Genomic DNA, 21482 nt, shown 5'->3' on the forward strand with positions numbered 1-21482 from the left:
CAAAGAAAAAATTCTAGCCAAGCTTGGCAACATCTCTGAAGTGAATAATGAATCAAATGGAGCAGCAGGACTTTGCTGGAAGGTGAGATACTACACGAATGTTCTGTTGCTGACTCTAAACGACCTGATCAATTCTATTGATTTCCCCCCCAGTGTAGATATATTTTTTTGGTTCATTATTTTATGAAGTTAGTGATTTAAGTCTATTGGGTTTGCTTTCTGCACACATTATAGTAATACTTAAGTCAGCTGTCTGATGTTATTAACTGTGAATTATTTGGGCATGCGTGCCCTCCTTAAAAACACTTTGTCAGAGCTGGCCAAAGAATTTCTTTCAGCGGGACAAGAGGCAGCTGTGCCACCATGCAAATGAGACAGGGTTGGTATGTGATGAATTCTCTATCTTCCTTTTTTTACTCATCTGACACTTGCTTTGAGGAAGGTTGTAAATGTAAGAGAGATTGTGGTTTAATTCCTCAGACTGGCGTTTCTGCCCCCAAGTCACTATTCGATTATCTTCTAAATTGCTGTGTTTCGGAGAGATAAAGAGTTTTTATGGCTTGCTCACTTGAAGCAACCAAGGAAACCAGGAAAAGGATAACTAACTGGGCATACACAGTCATTTCACTAGGAAATTACAAATTCTTTGTTTGCATGACATTTCCAAAATTACTATAGCTGGGGAATCTAAAATTGAAAATGTCACATCTGGCATGCTAAGCTTGAAAAATATATATTCAATATAAAATTTATAAAGGCTTCCTAATCTGGAATATACCCAATAACCAAGCCTGATTGCACCAATATTCTTACCTTGAAAATGTAAAGAGCTGCATACTCATTTGAGATAGATTAACTATATATATATATATATATATATATATATATACACACACACACATATATATATACATATATATATACATATATACATAAGCCATAGGATCAAGTAACGGCACCAGGACTTCAAGATTGATGAGAAAAGGGTGGATTTATTCAAATACTGACTTTCCAGATACCCTGTAATTGGGGCATGCTTAATTAAGTAAGGGATCCCCCTCTCCATTAACTCAGATTCTCTAATAGGGTATATGAAAATTAATGTTCTAAACTGTCAAACCTTTAAGAATACTTTTTAACATGGGCGTAAATTGTAAGAGTAATCATAATTGTATCCTTTTTAACATTTTGTTATCTAATCTAGAGTGGATGGTCAGGTAGACCTCAACCTATTGAGATTATCCTGAAATGTTTGCGTGGAGTTAAAGACAAGATCCCCATGGGCCACTATGTTCTGAAAACCTCTCTTCTCAGTCGTCCAGGAGGACACACTCTTCATTGGTCTAAAGTCAAGGATCACCTTTGGGCTGAAACAACTTTGCCTGTATACCACAAGGGTCGCTTCTATGATGTGGAGATGACTGTAAACCATGCTGTACATACAGTAAGCTTACATAACATGGCAAAAACTACCATTTAATTTATATTGGCTGAGGAAAGCTGTCAGGCTTTGTGTCCATAAAAACACTTAATAAACTATAAGTTTTTAAGTGTGGTATTGCTGTTTAACATGCATTTGTAATATAACTTAGTCTTACTTCAGCTCACACAGTTGTATACAATTTAACAAGTTTATATACTGATTTCATACAATGGCCAATGGATTTTAAGAAGATGGGAATAGCATGCCAATTGACACATCTCTTTTCCTTTTATTCTTTATAATTGTATCCAAATCTTTACTTACATGATAAGGTTTCAATTAAATTACCCCCTTCCCCACGTGCCTATAGGTATGTCAAATGGAGTGAGTTAAATTCACCTTCACAAAAAAATATTTCCCAAATTATGTTAATGTCATCGTATTATAGGGTATGTGAATACATATACGTCTTGTGTTTTATTATATTATTATATTAGATAGATATCAATAACGACCTTTTTGGAGACAAGTTTGGAATGTTTACCATGGGCTAACAAAGAAATATGCAGTAAACTGAGAGGCCATCCGACTATAGGAGCCACATTAATAGAATGAAATAAAGGATTTAAAGAGAAAAAATTATTTCCATATCCATCTCCCATGATACCCATACTGGGGTCAACAGAGTTTGCACCAGGGATAGAAGACCACATTTTTAGGAAGTGGAGTAGAGAAGCACATATAGAGGGGTGCATTTCAGGAGGAACCAAAATTGGCTTTTCAAAGAACAAATAGTGCAGATAATGCACCCCTGCCCACTGGGAATATGGAGAACAAATCAATTGATACTTTTTTTACATTTTCGTGCAGGAATGCCCCAAATGAAAGAGATGGATAAGAAACGTACAAAGTTTGAGGAATTGTGTATCAGAGGGGGGGGGGGGAGTACAGAAAGTCCTTTCCACTATCTATAGAATGCTGGTCATACCAAACAGGGACATGGTCCCGACGTTTATGAGTTCTCGGGAACAGGACTTAGGATTTAGGTTTACAGCAAATCTAAGAGATAAATGTATGCATTAATCTATAAAGCAAGCATATATAGTAAAATGCAAGAAACAGGATATACAATATTGACCCATTGACATCAGGTTCCGTTAAAAATTCATGGAATGAACCCCTTAATTTGCAGAGCTTCTGAGGTACCAGTACAGGGGAAACCCCTTAAAAGTGGCCCCATTTTGGAAACTAGACTCCTTGAGGAATTTATTGCAGTTTTCATGAGTGCATGCGACTTTTTGATTAATTTTTATTCTGTTTTTTAAGAGGCGTGGTGACTAGAAAAAAGAAATTCTACTTGTATTTTATTGTATTGTCTCACTAGGGGACTTGAAGGGAGGAGGCCCTGATCGAAATTCTAATACACTGCACTACAAGCATAGAGCAGTGTATTAGAGCTATCAGCTACTCACTGACAGCAAGCATAGTGGGTCCTGACCTTGTCAGGACCCACTTGGCTACCGTAGATGGCAAAGCCGGAGGCAGTTTTTAGACCCGCGATCATACTACGGGGTGTTGATGGTGTTTTAACCCCTAAGAAGCCGCGATCGCTATTGAACGCAGCTTCTAAGGGGTTAATCAGCAGGGACCATCGCAATCAGTCCCTGCTGAAGGAGCTGCGGCAACTGCTGTACGAGATAGCAGTTGTCAGAGAAGGGGGGCCAGAATGGCCGTTAAACCCGTGATGTACTATTAGGTCAACGATGCGCACATCACGACTTAATAGTATGTCCAGGAGCAGGAAGAGGTTAAAGAAACTTATCCTCCAAACTACCGGAGATGTGGGGGTGGAGAATAGGTCATTGTTTCATATATTTTAGGAATGTGAAAAATTGAGAACTTACTGGAGCGAGGTCAGTGGAATAATAAGATTGGTAATATAAGATGTGGGATCACTGGGGCCGGAGCTCTTCCTTCTGCATCACAATGATAGAATTGGAAGAAAAATGTATGGATATACAGGGGAGCGCTACTAGTAAGTAAACGGTTAGCAATGGTAAATTCCTTGATTTATTAAATATAGGCCTATTCTACTATTACATTGCGGTACCACGTTTCCATGTTACCGGCATCTGTATTGGGGAGCAGCAGCTGTTTGTTTAAATTCTTACATGCTTACATCAGTGTTGTACCTGACTTGTACAACCTGTAAAGGTGAGCGCTATCACCTTCCTTTATATTTGTTCTACCGTATCCATCAGGTTTATCTTGCACCATGTAGCGCTGTGTACTCCCTTAGGTTTCACCCCTCTTAAAGAGGCTCTGTCACCACATTACCTCCAGACAGGACGTGATGTCTATTCAGAATCCTGACACTTTGGTAACACAATCGCAACACTACAGCACAGCAAGCGTAATCTCACGAGATTACGCTGTAAACTGTCATTTCAAACGAGATTACGCTTGCTGTGCTGTTGTGTTAGCGAAGTATCAGGATTCTGAATAGGCATCACGTCCTGGCTGGAGGTAATGTATATTTATTGTCATGACACATGAGTAGCGTTATAGTGTGTTTATGTGGCTGCACATAGCGATATAGCTATATCGCTATGTGCTGTGTAAATGAATGGAGAGAAGTGTATGACGCTGATTGGTCACTGATTGGTCAGCGTCATACACTTCTCTCCACAACGCCCACTTGGCCAAAAAGTAAAACACGTCCAGTTGTTCATTAAGAAACTCATTAGCATAAAGCTAATATAGGTCATAACTCCGTCAAAAATGATTGTTTTTCTAAATAAAAAACACTGCTGTAATCTACATTACAGCGCCGATCCCATCATGTACAAGATAGGCCACTTATAATGTGGTGACAGAGCCTCTTTAAGTATTATAAAAATTTGTTTTTGAAGAATCCAATAAATTATGCGATAGCCTGCATACCTGTGCAGTGGAGAGAATAGAATCCATCCACCAGAAATCCTTCCTTCTGCATCACAATGATACCACCCTTAAGCAATATAAAGATTCGCTTTTGAAGAATCCGATAAATGCTGCGAGATCCTGCATACCTGTGAAGTGGAGAGATCAGAATCCGCCAACAGTGAATTTCTGGTTGTCAAAAGTAAATGAAATTATGAGAATGGAAGACCTTGTTGCATTTGGTAAAGAAAAGAAACTGAGATTTCAAATAACGTGGGCTGAGTGGATATGATTTCGGAACTCTGTAGAGTACAGATCCGAATAACTAATAAAACATAATTGAGGGATACGGTATGGGGGACCACATTGGGACAGGAGAAGAAGCAATATAATTATGTTAATTTTTAGCGCGGATAGCAGAAAGAGGGAAGATAGGGAGATATATTAAGGGGGTATATATATTGTTCAATTATTATTTTTTGTTTTGTTCCAAAATAATGGAAATTACAGATAAAAGATATATAGATTTTTTTTTTTTTTCAACATTAAATTTTTATTACGTTTTTTCAGGTAATACAAAGACAATGCATACGCCAATATATCTCTAATCAGGCTATCAATGACAAAATTATACATAACCCACGGTATTCACAATGAACAATTCTTGTCACAATCTTACAAAGAGACATAAAGCCCGGGCAGTTACAGTGCTTATCAGTGCATTATTCATAGAAAAGAAAAATAAATTACAGCAATTAAAATAATCAAAACCTGAGGAACAAAAAGAACAACAAACAAACATCGTCCATCCAGAACTAAACATGTCTTGGCTTCGTTACATGCCTATAAATGAGGTAGAAAAACCATACACAATACCGGCTGGCATTACCCGTGCTCTGGTATCCGAGCCTCCGGCCGTGGCCAGGCACTTCCCTTCCACGGGTTTCTAGGTCTCCTATGAAGTCCCAAGTGTCTGCTTTCGACAGGATCAAACTATGGGACATATAGATGCTCCTGAGTTGGAGCCCGGGATTGAAGAAGCCAGATAAGTCTGCCATGGCTCCCATAGTCTTAAAATTTTTGGCAACTGATGTGTTCGTAACGCATGCATGCGTTCCATCGTGAATGAAACATTCACTAGATTGACAAGTTCAGGACTGGAAATAGTGTCACTGCATTTCCATGATCTAGCAATCAACAAACGAGCCGCTATAATAATGTGGCTAGACACCGTCCTGGATACCGCTGGGATCTCTGACATATCGAGAAAACATAATGCCATAGCCGGACTTGGTTCTACTATGCAGGAAGACACTTGGGAAATCATTGCAAATACCCTAACCCAAAATGAGTGGACCTCAGGGCATTGCCACCACATATGAAAGTATGAACCCCTGCACCCACATCCTCTCCAGCACGCCTCCGAGCAAGTAGGATCTGATCTCGCAATCTGTGAAGGAGTCATATACCATTGTAGTAGTAGTTTTTGAGACGATTCCCAATGTTTTACCCCTTTCGATATTTTCCTAGTCCACGTGAAGGCCGAACCCCATTCCCTCAATGTGAAGGATGAGCGTAATTCTCCCTCCCATTTTACACAGTAAGGAGGCCTGCTGGAGAGAAGGCGGGCACACAAATCTTCGTAAAACATAGAGATACCCTTCTTTTGATTTACAGGACCAAAATAATAATTTTGGGCCACAGAAGGGAATAATGGCACATTAACATTCAGAGAAGTAAAGAGATGCCTGATACATAGATACTTATAAAAATCCCTATTCGGGATAGAGTACTCCGACACCAGGTCAGAGAATGCCCGCAGAGTGCTACCCGTGAACAGCTTGTGTATGTGGGAGACTCCAGATGATATCCAATTGTCCAGAGACACCCCCGGGAGCTCCGAGATCAGGAATTTCAAAGGTAAATTTTTTATAGGTGTAAGAGCCGATGAGGGGAGATGTGTTGAGTAGTGTTTCCAAGCTTTAAGAGAAGCTGAGATAGGCGGGGACATTACCCCGGAAGGCTTAATGTTTACCTTGGGGTTTACCCTCAGGAGTGATAAAAGAGGTTGCTCTATTATGGTCTGCTCTATTTGGGCCCATTGTTTTGAGGGCGTAGGCGTACACCAAAATTTTAGATGATCAAGAATAACCGCCCGGTAATATCTCTGGACGTCTGGCACCCCCATCCCCCCCTTCCTCCAATGTCTGTACATCGTGTGCATCCTGATTCGTGGTTTTTTGTGCGCCCATATAAAATTATTCAGCAATCTTTGGAGCTCTCTCAAATACGAGTTAGGAAGGGGTATTATCACCGTACGAAATTGATACAAGATTATGGGAATGATCATCATTTTAATGACCGCGATTCTGCCCGCCCAGGACGTACTGACATGGGAGTATGATGCCAATTGTTGAGGAATGGTTTGCAATAATGGGCTAAAGTTGTGCTTAAAAAGGAGATTAGTGGACTTGGTAAGAGAAATGCCGAGATACGAAATTTTAAGGGGATTCCATTGAAAGGGAAATGTACTTCGTATGGAGGTTTGGACATGTAAAGGGAGACCTACATTCAGCAAGTGGGACTTGTTGCAGTTAACCTTATAGTATGACACCTCCCCAAATTTGTCTAGCGTCTTTTGAGCTTCTGTCAGAGAAGCTAACGGATTTGTTAAGGAGAGAATCACATCGTCCGCATATAGCCCTATTTTATGCAGGGTGTGACCAACCTGAATTCCCTGAATATCAGTGTTTTGCCGGATTGCCGCCGCTAATGGCTCCATTACTAAAGCAAATATCAGGGGGGAGAGTGGGCATCCCTGTCGAGTACCATTAGTAATGGGGAATGGCGTGGAGAAGAAGCCTGATGCCAAGACTCTGGCGGAAGGGTTAGAATATAACGCTAGGATCGCAGATTTAATCCACCCTGTAAATCCGAATTTGATAAGGATCGCTTCCAGGTATCCCCAATGAACCCTGTCGAATGCCTTCTCCGCGTCCAGAGCAAGGAGCACAGAAGGCACTCGTCTTTTTACAGCCCAGTCTATCAGATTAACATATCGCCTTGTGCCATCAGGTGCCTGCCTCCCTGCAACAAATCCCACTTGGTCTTCATGTATAATGGTAGGGAGCAGATTAATCAATCTATTAGATATTACTTTGCCGTAAAGTTTAATATCCACATTCAAAAGTGAAATGGGACGGAAGTTTGCCGGGGAGTCCGGAGACTTCCCAGGTTTTGGGAGTGTGACTATAGTAGCGGACAGCATCTCCTCTGGGAAGGAGCCTACTGCCGCCGCCTTGTTGAACACCCCCACCAGATGTGGGGACAACACCTTCGTAAATTTTTTATAATAATAATTAGTGAACCCATCAGGGCCCGGTGCCTTGTGCTGCGGCAAACTTTTAATGGCTCGGGAGAGCTCCAATTCTGTAAAAGGCGCTTTCAGGGCCGTACTATCGGTTTCTGAGAGGGAAGGGAGATTCAGGCCGCCCAAGAAGTTATTTATATCCTCCGGGGAAGGCTGGTGCGTCAATTGATCCTCTTTCAGATTGTACAGACTATAATAATAGTTCCTGAATTGTTCACTTATCTCCTGAGGGTGAGTGATGTGGCCCCCCTGTCGATCTAATAGGTGCGCAGTTCTTTGTTTAGCATTGCGCTTTTTGATCATTTTGGCTAGTAAGGCTCCCGGTCTATTCCCTTGAATGTAAAACCCCAGCTGCATAGACTTTGACAATGTCAAATATCTTGACGTAAGCACACTCTGGAGTTGCCCTCTAAGAGCTTTGATGCGGAGGGAAGTGTCCGGAGTTACCTGTTTTTTATTAAGGGATTCTAAACTATGTAATTGGGAGAGAATGTCAGCAGTCGTTTTTTCCCGATGCTTTTTTAATCTAGACGCGGCCTGAATCCCCAATCCCCTCATATACGCCTTATGCGCGTTCCATAGGGAGAAACTATTCTCGGAGGAGGGAGAGTTCACCTCAAAGTATAAGTTGAGGTGGTTATTCATAAGATCCTCAGTCATTGGGTGATCTAGGACCAGATCATTCAATTCCCAAGAAGAGAAGGGAGGGGAGGGGGACGTATCCGAAACCACCACAGTAATCGGGGCATGGTCAGACCACGATATATCTCCTATCAACGATGTAGACATATATCGCAGGCTTCTTTTACATACCAGGAACATGTCAATTCTAGAATACACCCTGTGGGGTGCTGAGAAATACGTAAAATCACGTTCGTTTCCATGCTGACATCGCCAAATGTCATACAACTCCTCCCCATGTATCGTGTGGTGTAATTGGGAGCGTGGCCTAAGTGCGTTCGAGGAGTCAACTATAGGGTGCATTACCTCATTAAAATCGCCGCCAATAATTAGTAAACCCTTTTCAACTTTCCGAACTTTACAGAGGATTTTATGGAAGGCCCTGAGTTGATGAGAGTTCGGGAGATATAGATTAACCAAAGTATACGTAATATGATTAATATCACAAATGAGGATCAAAAATCTGCCCTGGGGATCTAAGATCACCTCGTGCTCTTTAAAAACCACCGATTCCTTAATTGCCGTAAGGACTCCTTTGGTTTTCTTGGAGCTATTGGCCTGATAAACATGCGCAAATTTAGAGTGTGTGCATTTAGGGGGGTTGAGTTGCGAGAAATGAGTTTCTTGTGCAAAGAAAACTTCACATTTCAAGTTTAGCGCCTCTTTCCACATCATTTGGCGCTTGAAGGGGCTGTTAAGCCCTTTAACATTCAAGGAGGATATTGTAACCGGCATAGTGTTAAATCTGAAGGTGCGTTAGTGAGAGCTAAATACCTGGTTGTCGCCCGCTGGCTGCGGGTGATCCAAGCAAGACATCTGGATGGACAAAACCTGGCAACGTTAAACATAAAAACCAAAAGCATTAAAGCATAAATGAGAAACACATGGCGCCTACACTGCGCCGAAAGAACCTCCATGGGGGGGAGAGAAAAAGGCATCAAGGTAGCATATATCGCGCATTTATTATCAGACAGTCACCTTTGAGAGTCCATCCGTAGGGTGTTATTAATTTGTTTCCCACTCGGGGTGAATACGGCGTGGAGATGCTCTTGAAGGGACGGCCGCCAAGTTAGTGATCGGGATATTCCATTGTCGCAGCAGCGATACTCCATCCGAAGGGGACGATATCACATGAGTAGAACCATTCTTATTGACGATCAACTTGACCGGGAATCCCCATTTATACTTGAAATTGTGCTCCCTGAGAGTGACTGTAATTGGTTGGAATTGCTTGCGAAGCATCAGCGTAGAAGCAGATAAATCCGGAAAAATCGAGACTTGGGTGTAGGGTTCAGGAAGTTTTCCCAATCCTCTGGACTCTTGAAGGATGCGGTCTTTAGTTTGATAAAAATGTACTCTTGTTAATACATCTCTTGGAGAATCAATAGGAGCTGAGCGGGATTTAGGGATCCTGTGCGTTCTATCTAGAGTCAGGTCTAGAGGAGCTATCGTAGGAGACAAAGCCTTAAACATGTCCTGTAGATAATTCTGCAAATCCCCAGGGGAGACGGTCTCTGGGACCCCCCCGTACCTTCAAGTTATTACGTCTGGATCTATCTTCCTGATCCATTAGTTTGGACTTCAGCCATACCACTTCGTCTTTAAGGGCAGAGTGAGCATCTATAAGCGTATTATGAGCTGCAGCATAATCACCCATTTTGCGTTCAATGTGGTCGGTGCGGCACCCCAGGTCATCCACCGACGTTTGAATCTGTGACATCATTTTATGTAATGTCTCCGATATTGAGCTTTGCAACGACTGTATTAACCCCTTCATGATAGCAGTAGTAAGGGGTGCATCGTCTGAGATGGCCGCCATTTCAGGAACGTTGGTTGCTGTAAGGCCGCCCACGCAGGCCGTTAATGGAGCAGGGGACTGTGCTTTCTCCTGACTCGGGTTCATGCTGTTAGGCGGGGAGGGTGCTGAACGAGTCGCCCCCCGTTTGGCCGGGATGCCCACATCTTTTGAGCTCCCCTGGATAGATATATCCCTTTCTGCTGACTGACCTGGGTTAGCCGTTGTTGAGGCACTGGGACGCGTGTCTTCCCTCTCATGAGGCGAGCCGGTGCCATCTTGGATGCGGTCCGTCGCTGGGAAGTAGTCCGGGAGCTTTTTCAGCTCTACCTTTGCTCCCCTCCTCTTAGTCATGTTGCTCCCCGGTGCTAGGAAGTTTAAGGAGTGGAACCCTCGTTTTTCCGCTTCTTTTCAAGGCGATCTGTCGCTGTGAGCCGCTACTTAGCTACTCGGTATGCAGGAGAACTTGTCTTGCACCGCCATCTCAGTCAGCGGCAAGCTCCGCCCCCCTATATAGATTTTTTTAAGAATAAAAAATAGAATTGAAGAGCTGATGTATTTGTACTAGTATGTCTTTATTATATTTTGTATACATAAATAAATAAATAAAAAAATAAAAAGATAGATATCAATAACAATATTGAAAACTGTTTTTACATCCTCTACTGCACATCTGGTTTAAATGGACACTAACTTTACAAGCAACTAATGCTAATCTAATAGTATACCTGATATAGATTAATTTTGGAATTGTCTAAAGCTGTCCATAGACATTTATATTATTAGCAGAACCACACATTTTGGCAGAATCCAAATCTATGGGGCTATTTAGACTCTTGTCTAAAGGACGCTATCAGGGAAAGTTAAGTTGGACAGAACTTTTCCTGTAAAATCCTATTGTTTCTCTAGGAGACAGGGAGCACCAAACCTGTCTGGCCCATTTCCCCTTCTATTGAAATAACATGCTGGTCTGGCTGATCTGATTACACATGATATTGCTGGACTTTGAGCCAGTTTAGCAACCTAATGTGCTTGGCCTCTATTACACACTTTCCCTAAAAATGGCCAAATCTACTATATATCTTTTAGCCAAATGTCCAAATATATATGAACTCATCCGAACAAGGCAAATTAGTAGCTTATAGACACTATTGACATTAAAATATCAGACAGCATAAAACTGACTATAGACATTGGATCAGTCAATCTAAGGCCTCATTCACACCTGCATTTGGGGTTCCTTTAGAGACCTCCGTCACAGTCACAGATCCGGCCGAGTTTACCAGAGATTATTTTAAGGATATCATTTTGGCATAAAGGCAGTTTGGCATATACGCCAGGAAATTGGCCAAGCTTATTCGGCAGTACACCCCAAATGTGGTGTCAATTTTGTGTAATATGTGCCTGTCTACTGGCTAACCAATTAAAAATAAGGTCATGAAAGCAAGTATCTTATTGGTTGCTATGTATTAGTGAGAATTATTTGTGACTGAGTAAACTAGGCTATTTGAATATGTTCAAGTCGCATTGCGCTAAGTCATTTTTATTTATATTGATACTCTCATTATGTTCCGATACAATGTTTTAGCAGCATTCAGATGTTAAAATGAATGAAGGTCCACTATGTAAGTCATGCCAACGATCAATTATTCATTACATAAAGGGCACTACACATTTATAATGTAATAAATGATGTGCACATGCTGTGAAAAATTTACTGCCCTTTCTTGCAAGTTTTTAGAATACTTATCATGTAGTCACTAGGTGCACAGCTATTTCATCTTTGAGTTTAAAATATAGTATTCCTTTAAAATTAATGTGATTCAATTTTTATGCTTGAAGGAAGAAGAAAAAAAGTGCTTGATTTTATTTTTTTTATTTAAGGGCTCTTTAATACTTCAGAAAGTAAAGTCTTCTAGAATGGACCAGTTCTAAAATGTATGGAGAATGGGATTCATATGCTTGTCACTATTAGTCATGCCCACATTTCCTTGCCAAGAAGTGCTTTCTGCAAACTACATATATCAGAAATTGATTAACATGACCCGAGGTATTCATTTTTGAAAGATGATGAGACCGCCACTTCCTAAGAGGTTATTTTCTTTATGTCAGCATCTGTCTGAGAATGGAAATGATTTTAATAAGTGCCAAATACACTGTGTTTTTACAAAAACTAGAGCAGAAACTTTGTAGAGAATGAAGGAATCATTTTTCATAAGTGGGAAATATGGCAGTAACAAAATAAAAACAGCATTAACTATAAAATTATTTTTTACATTCAATATAGGAATATGGGAAATTGGAAGATTAAATAGTTAATCCTTTTAATAATAGTGATAATGTAACTGTGACATTAATTAAAATACTCAATGTAACAAATCATAAGGAGTTTTTCTTTATATAAAACCTAAAGGGGATGTCCGAAATTAGAAAAAAGTATATGCTTATTTTCCAGAAACAACGCCACCATTGTCCATGGGCTGTGTCATGTATTGCAAATCAGCCCCATTCACTTTAAGAGTCGATTTACACGCAGCAGATTTGTTATAGAAATTTCTTTGACTGTTCAATTAATCTGAATTAACGCTGTGTGAGGTGCAATAGGGAAGTTGTTATAAGAAAATTCTGTCTTCTCTTTAGGGCCCTTATGTGTCTCTAGATTGCAGGTAGTTTAAAGCGTACCCAACCTTTTAGGGGACTTTATGGTCTATCTGCACGAGGCATCAGCACCTACAATGTAAATATGCTGATTGTGGGGGTCTAAGGGTTAATAAAATAAGGCCTGTGTTTGAGCGCAAACTTGCAATACTTTGTAAGCAGGTGTTAGATGTTGCTGAGCAGAAAGAATATACAAAATGACCCATGTGCCATTGACTTTAGAATGTGGAAGTAATGTGGACCAGTTAAAAAGACGGAAAAAAACAAACTGCTGTTTGTAATTAAAGAAAAAAACAAGACTTCATGGTCAACAGTTTTTAAGAACAATTTCTAGAACTATCATTAGCAAAGCTAAAGACTGACATTGATTGTGCCAGGAAATTAAAAAATAAAAAGGCTCATAAAACAAGACATTTAACACAAAGAATAAAGCGAACAATTGATGTAGACTCAGTTTCATTTAGTCCAAATGTTGTATCTTATGTATTTTTCATTCAAATTATACACTTTCAGTCATGGTTTTGATTATACATGTCATATGTAGGAATAAAAATAGCTATATATGCAGATCACTGACCTTGATTATTGACACCCACACTTCCCCCTGTTCTGTATAATGTTATAGAGCTCTGTGACTGAGGGGAGCTGTGGTTTTACCAACCGCTGCTGCAAGGGTCTAAAGAGGTAGCAGCGGTTGTCAAAACCACACCTCCCCTCAGTCAGTGCTCTGCAACTATTGGTTATACCTAAAAAGAAATGATGACATTTTTGCCCATCAACCTTCTTCCTGCATTAATGTGTTGGGTACTGGTACCCAAATGCAGCGGAAGATAATGCAAGAGAGCAAAGAGCTCTATAACAATATACAGAACAAGGGGAAGCAGCACCAGAGTGGGTGGGCATCATAAAGGTCAGTGCCTGCAGTGTTCTGGCCATTTACTGATATAACACCCCTACAAAAAATTGCATTTGGGGACCTCTAATTCCTAAATGGAGAGGTGGACTTGCTTATGTTCTTCTGATCATTGTTCTGCTTCATAACCCAATTGTGCTTGAGCTTTAGTTCACAAAATTATGGGTGGACTTTCTCCTTCAAGATTTTTTGATTGAGCAGAATTCATGGTTCCATCAATTATGACAAGTTGTCCAGGTCCTGCAGAATCAAAGCAGCCCCAGATCATCACAATACCACCGCCACGTTTGACTGTTGGGATGATGTGCTTAGGGTGGAATGCTGTGTTATCTTTTTGCCAGATGTAAGGAGATCCATGTCTTCCAAAAAGTGCCAACTTTGATTCACCAGTCCACAGAATATTATCCCATAAGTCTTTCGGGTCATCTAGATGTTTTTTGGCAAATGCGAGACCAGCCTTTGTGTTCTTTCTGGTCAGCAGCGGCTTGCGCCTTGCAACTCTCCAATTTGCCATTTTTTCCCAGTGTCTTTTTTATTGTGGAATCATGTACATTGACCTTAACTGAGGCAAGTGAGGCCCGCAGTTCTTTAGATGTTGGCCTGCTTTCTTATGTGACCTCTTGGATAAGACTTAGATACGCTCTTGGTGAAATATTGTTAGGCCAGCCACTGCTGGGAAGTTTCTCCACTTTTCATAGTTTTTTTCCGGTTTGTGGATAAAGGCTCTCACTGTGGTTCGCTGAAGTCTCAGAGCCGTAGCAATAGCTTTGTTACCCTTTCCAGACTGGTAGATTTCAATGACTTTGTCTCACATCTGTATTTGAATCTCTTTAGAATGTGGCATTTTTTGGTGCTTTTTGAGACAGACTTTCTAGCGTGCTTCACATTGCTCCTTTTAAACGCTTTCCGACCGCCCACAGTAAATTCACGTCGGCACTTGCTGGGCTCTGTGCAGTGCCGACGTGAATTCACGGTGGATGTTAAAAGCGAGATCTGGGTGTCTCAGAATAGCGCTGACACCCGGATCTCGCTGCTGTCACCTGCCTCTGGTCCCAAAGACATGATCGGGACCTGATTTATTCAGGTCCCGAACATGTGATGGTCATGATAATCAATCATGACCATCGCAGGGAAAGTTTGTTGTATCAACAAACTTTCCGTCCTAACCTACACTGTCTCCCCTCTGCTGTTCTATCAGAGAGCAAACAGAGAAGAGACAGTGCCTCTAGTCCCGGAGACATGATCGGGACCTGATTGGTTCAGGTCCCGTTCATGTGATGGTCATGATAACCAATCATGGCCATCGCAGGGAAAGTTTGTTGTAGCAACAAACTTTCCCACGTAACCTACACTGTCTCCCCTCTGCTGTTCTATCAGAGAGCAAACAGAGGAGAGACAGTGCCTCTGCTCCTGTAAACATGATCGGGACCTGATAGGTTCAGGTCCTGGTCATGGTAACAAATCATGGCCATCGCAGGGAAAGTTTGTTGTAGCAACAAACTTTCCCTGTAACTTACACTGTCTCCCCTCTGCTGTTCCATCAGAGAGCAAACAGAGAAGAGACAGTGCTTCTGCTCCTGGAGACATGATCGGGACCTGATTGGTTCAGGTCATGGTAACAAATCATGGCCATCGCAGGGAAATTTTGTTGTAGCAACAAACTTTCCCTGTAACCTATACTGTCTCCCCTCTGCTGTTCCGAAAGAGGAGAGACAGTGCCTCTGGTCCTGGAGACATGATCGGGACCTGATTGGTTCAGGTCCTGGTCATGGTAACAAATCATGGCCATCGCAGGGAAAGTTTGTTGCAGCAACAAACTTTCTCTGGGACCAAGTATATATAAACACTGTCTCTCCCCTGCTGCTCTGTCAGAGAGCAAACAGAGGAGAGACAGTGTCAGATCTGTAAATATCACAGTATAAGGCCTCATTTACACGAGCGTGTGCGTTTTGCGCGCGCAAAAAACGCTGCGTTTTGCACGCGCAAAAGGCACTTGGCAGCTCCGTGTGTCATCCGTGTATGATGCGCGGCTGCGTGATTTTCACGCAGCCGCCATCATAGAGATGAGGCTAGTCGACGCCCGTCACTGTCCAAGGTGCTGAAAGAGCTAACTGATCGGCAGTAACTCTTTCAGCACCCTCGACAGTGAATGCCGAACACAATATACACCAACCTGTGAATAAAAAAAAAATTTCATACTTACCAAGAACTTCCTGCTTCCCCCAGTCCGGGCTCCCGGCCGTTGCCTTGGTGACGCGTCCCTCTCTTGTCATCCGGCCCCACCTCCCAGGATGACGCCGCAGTCCATGAGACCGCTGCAGCCTGTGATTGGCTGCAGCCTGTGCTTGGCCTGTGATTGGCTGCAGCTGTCACTTGGACTAAACTGTCATCCCGGGAGGTCGGACCGGAGTTATCGGTAAGTCAGAACGTCTTTTTTTTTTTACAGGTTCATGGATTTTCGGAGCGGAAGTCACTGTCCATGGTGCTGAACCAGTTTAACGCTTTCAGCACCGTGGACAGTGACTGTCTCCTGACGTCGCGTACCCGAACATTTTTTACCGGTTTCGGTCAAAACGAGTTTGGCCGAACCCGGTGAAGTTCGGTGCGCTCATCTCGAATTTGACACTCCGTTTGGATGTTTGTAAACAGAAAAGCACGTGGTGCTTTTCTGTTTACATTCAGGAGTTTGACAGCTCTTGCGTGATTTTCGCGCATGCAACGCAGGACCGTCCGTGTGGCATGCGTTGTTTTCACGCACCCATTGAAGTCAATGGGTGCGTGTTGCGTGAAAAACGCAAGAATATAGAACATGTCGTGAGTTTTACGCAACGCACTCACGCAGCGCAAAATTCACGCATCGTCTAAACAGCCCCATAGACTATTATAGGTGCGTACGACACGCGTGAAAAGCACGCGCGTCGCACGCGCGTATAATACGCTCGTGTAAATGAGGCCTAAGACACAGTGAAAAAACACACCACATAACAATTTCCCCCAATCCCATTAATCTGCCTTGTTAGGTAGGATATAGGGTTAGGGTATAGTGCTAGGTTTTAGTATTAGGGTAGTTAGTAATAATAATTATTACGGTATAGTTAGTAATAATTTAGGGTGACGGTTAGGGTAGTATAAGTTATATTCGTAATCAATTTGATAGGAAGTGCTGTGCCAGTCAATTAATTTGTTCTAATTAAATTAACGAACTTCATACCATTTACGTTTATATACCTTTATGTATAAAAATATAAACGTAATAAAATGGCCCGTCAATTTTATTCTGCAGAGGAGGCATATGCCCTTTTATGCTCTGACAGTGAAGATAGTGTCTTGTCAGATGGCGAAGACTATTTTGAGGGTTTTGCTGTTAGCGAAAGTGACAGCTCTGAGTCTAGCGGTCATTCTGGTTCATCGCGAAAAAATACAAGGACCAGTACAGGACAGGTAGAGAGGGCTGTTGGAGAAACATCTCCAAATCAGGGCACGATGCCCAGTACAAGTGACATGCCTCATTTTAGCGAAGAAGCGCATGCCAACCTACAAGAGAGTTTGCCACTAGATGTAGCATTTACTAGATGGGAGGCTTCAAATTCTGGTGTGCCATTCATCCCTGACTTTAATGCCACCCCAGGTACAAATGTGGAGGTGGAAGGTTTTTGTCCAATTAATTTTTTTTACTTATTTCTAACAAATGATTTGCTGGAACATATTATTTTCCAAACTAATTTATATGCTTCCCAATTCATCTCTCAGAATCCCCGTTCATATTATGCCAGGCAAAATTCATGGAGGCCAACAGATATTGATGAAATGAAGAAATTTATAGGCCTCACATTTGCCATGGGGCTTGTTAAAAAACCGAGCATTCGATCATACTGGTCCACCCGTCCCGTTCTAACCACCCCTGCCTTTTCTGCCATTCTTCCTAGAGCCCGTTATGAAATTGCTCATGAGATTTTGGCATTTCAACGATAACAGTCAGTGCCTCCCTAGAAGTGCCCCAGATTATGACCGACTCTACAAAATCAGGCCCATCATCAAAGCGTTGTCAGACACATTTTTATTAATTTACACCCCCACGCAAAACATTTCCATTGATGAGTCCCTAGTAAAATTCAAAGGGAGACTGCACTTCAAACAATTCATTCCATCTAAAAGAGCAAGATTTGGAATAAAGCTCTATAAAATGTGCGAGAGTTCAACAGGGTATACATCAGCTTTTCGCATTTATGAGGGAAAAGATAGCCAACTAAACCCACCAGGATGCCCCCCCTATCTAGGGACAAGTGGAAAAATTGTTTGGGAGCTTATTACCCCATTTCTAGAAAAGGGCCATAACCTGTATGTGGACAACTACTACACAAGCATACCCCTTTTTAAAAGTTTGGTCAAACAGAACGCAGGGGCTTGTGGGACCATTCGTAAAAACCGCCAGGGGTTTCCACAATCATTGGTGAATGAAAAGTACAAAAAGGGTCAGTCAGGCGGTGTTTGCAGCGGAGAGCTGCTTGCCCTAAAATACAAAGACAAAAAGGATATTTTTATCCTCAGCTCGATCCACACTGATGCAACAATGGATGTTGTAGAACGAGGTTCTACTACCCAAAAGCAAAAGCCTGTGTCAATCATTGATTACAACAAATACATGGGGGGAGTAGACCTTGCTGATCAGGTTCTACAGCCATACCAGGTATCAAGAAAATCCTATACCTGGTACAAAAAATTAGTTATTTACCTATTTCAGGCTGCCACATACAACTCGTTTGTGTTATACAAAAAGGCAGGAAATGCAAATACTTTTCTAGATTACCAGAAAATGGTCATTGAAGATCTTGTTTTAGCAAATGTTGGCCCCACTCATCCATTAGAATCTGAATCTGTCAAAAGACTCACTGAGCGACATTTTATTGCTGTAATTCCCTCAACTGAATCAAGAAAGTACCCCCAAAGAAGATGTCGTGTATGTACCAAGAAAGGAATGAGGTGTGATACCCGTTATTATTGCCCAGATTGCCCATCACTCCCAGCCTTGTGTCTCATTGACTGCTTTAAAATTTTCCACACAGAGCCACGTTTTTAAACTCTTTATTCATTTGTCCCATTTTAGACATTCAAGAATATAATTTAGTTTATCTTTAGTGTGCCAAAATTTTCTTGGATATTTTTGTTCTTGCCATTCTTGTCAAAAACCCATCTTCATAAATGAACCACCAGCCAAAGTATACCCAAAAATAAAAATGTACCTAAAGGGGTTGTCCGATGAAAAGAAAAACTATTTAGCATTTTGCTTTTGTGAAATAAATAAACTTTCTAATATACTCTATTTTTAAAACCTGCACGTGTTGCAGGTTTTAGTCCCCATTGTGTGGACCCAGAAGTGTGGAGCTGCGATTCTTGCTGGGATGCGTCAACACAATCTCCGGGAGAAGGAGCATCCCCCTCCTCTCTGTGTGTTGATAATGCGGATGAAGGTGCTGGCTGCCTGGCTCAATTCATCAGCTATCCAGCCCCTTCCCCCTTAAGGCTTAGCTGATGAATTGAGCCAGGCAGCCAGCCCTTTTATACGTGTCATCGACAAACAGAGAGGAGAGGAACTCCTATAGTCTGTGTCGAAGCGTGGCAGCAAGAACGGCCGGGTCTATGCAATGGGGAATGAAAACCTGCAATCCATGCAGGTTTTAAAAATTAAGTATATTAGAAAGTTTCTTTATTTCAAAAAAGCAAAGTAATATATTGTTAAAATGCAAGCTGAAAGCCAAAATGCACACAGTCCACTCAAGGCCCTGAAAAATGTCCAAGCAGTCGGTAATTGAAACATATAAGGTAACTACACATTCCTTGAGGGTAAACTTTCCAAAATATGGTTGCTTTCGGGGAGTTTCCACTGGGGCTAAGGGGCTTTGCAAATGCGACATGGCCTATGCACACCATTCCAGATAAATTGGAGCTTCAAAAGCCAAATGATGCTCCTTCCCTTTTGGGCCCTGCCGTGTGTCCAAACAGCAGTAAATGACTGCATATGGGGTTTAACTATACTCAGAAGATATTTCTTTACAAATATTGGAGTGCTTTTTCTCCTTTAGTCCCTATGGAAATTAAAAAAATTTTTCAAAACCTATATTTTATCGAAAAAAAATTAGATTTTCATTTTCACTAATTCCAATAATTTATGCAAAAAAATTCTAGGGTCTAAATGCTCACTATACCCCTAGATAAATTTCTTGAGGGGTGTAGTTTCCCAAATAGGGTCATTTTTTAGGGGTTTCCACTGTTTTGGCCCCTCAATGGTTTTGCAAATGCGACATGGCCTCAGCAAACAATTCCAGCTAAATTTGAGCTCCAAAAGCCAAATGGTGCTCCTTGTAAGCCCTGCTGTGGGTTCAAAGAGCAGTTTCTGACCACATATGGGGTATTTCTGTGTTCAGGAGAGTTTGCTTTACAAATTTTTGGGTGCTTTTTCTCCTTTATCTATTGTGAATATGGAATAATCTGAGGTAAAACTTAATTTTACTTGAAAAAAAACGTAGATTTTCATTTCCATGACCTAATTACACTAAATTCAGCAAAAATCTGTGGAGTCAAAATGCTCACTATACCACTCAATATATTCCTTGAGGGGTGTAGTTTCCAAAATGGGGTCACTTTTGGGGGGTTTCCACTGTTTTGGTCCCTCCAGTCCATTGCAAACGCGACATAGTACTGAAAACCATTCCAGCAAAATCTGCGCTCCAAAATCCAAATGGTGCTCCTACCCTTCTGAGACCTGCCGTGGGTCTATACAGCAGTTTATTACCACATATGGGGTATTGCCGTAATCAGGGGAAATTGCTTTATAAATATTGGGGTCTTTTTTTCCTTTATTCCTTGTAAAAATTAGAAAATTCTATGTTTTTTTCAGGAAAAAAAATGTACATTTTTACAGACTAATTCAAATAAATTTAGCAAAAAAACTGTGGGGTCAAAATGCTAACTATAGCCCTAGATATATTCCTTGAGGGGTGTAGTTTCCAAAATGGGGTCACTTTTGGGGGGTTTCAACTGTTTTGGTCCCTCCAGTCCGTTACAAACGCGACATGGCACTGAAAACCATTCCAGCAAAATCTGTGCTTCAAAATCCAAATGGTGCTCCTACCCTTCTGAGACCTCCCATGGGTCTATACAGCAGTTTATTACCACATATGGGATATTGCCGTAATCAGGGGAAATTGCTTTATAAATGTTGGGGTGCTTTTTCTCATTTATTCCTTGTAAAAAATTTAAAATTCTATGGTTTTTCAGGAAAAAAAATAATTTTGATTTTTACAGGCTAATTCAAATAAATTTAGCAAAAAAACTGTGGGGTCAAAATGCTAACTATAGCTCTAGATACATTCCTTGAGGTGTGTAGTTTCCAAAATGGGGTCACTTTTTGGGGATTTCCACTGTTTTGGCACCACAAGACCTCTTTACACCTGATATGGTACCAAAAATATATTCTAATAAAAAGGAGGCCCCAAAATCCTCTAGCTGCTCCTTTGCTTCTGAGGTTGGTGTTTCAGTCCATTACCACACTAGGACCACATGTGGGATATTTCTAAAAACTGCAGAACCTGGGCAATAAATATTGAGTTGCGTTTCTCTGGTAAAACTTTCTCTGTTACAGAAAAAAATGTATTACAAATGAATTTCAGCAAAAAAAATAAAATTGGTAAATTTCACCTTTACATTGCTTTAATTCCTGTGA

General features: G+C 41.3%; 1 protein-coding gene across 4 annotated transcripts in view; it reads left to right on the forward strand.

Moving 5' to 3' along the window:
* Positions 1-21482, forward strand: part of LOC142651667 (uncharacterized) — a 306296-nt gene that overhangs the window by 106380 nt on the left and 178434 nt on the right. For all 4 annotated transcript variants that reach the window (XM_075826652.1, XM_075826651.1, XM_075826654.1 and 1 more), the window contains 2 exons: positions 1-82; positions 1205-1444. The exon at positions 1-82 is cut by the window's left edge and continues 36 nt beyond it. In XM_075826652.1, coding sequence (XP_075682767.1) covers positions 1-82; positions 1205-1444 — 322 coding nt within the window. The remainder of the gene's footprint in view (positions 83-1204; positions 1445-21482) is intronic.

This window comes from Rhinoderma darwinii, chromosome 5 (genome assembly GCF_050947455.1).
Source record: "Rhinoderma darwinii isolate aRhiDar2 chromosome 5, aRhiDar2.hap1, whole genome shotgun sequence".
Classification (NCBI taxonomy): domain Eukaryota; kingdom Metazoa; phylum Chordata; class Amphibia; order Anura; family Rhinodermatidae; genus Rhinoderma; species Rhinoderma darwinii.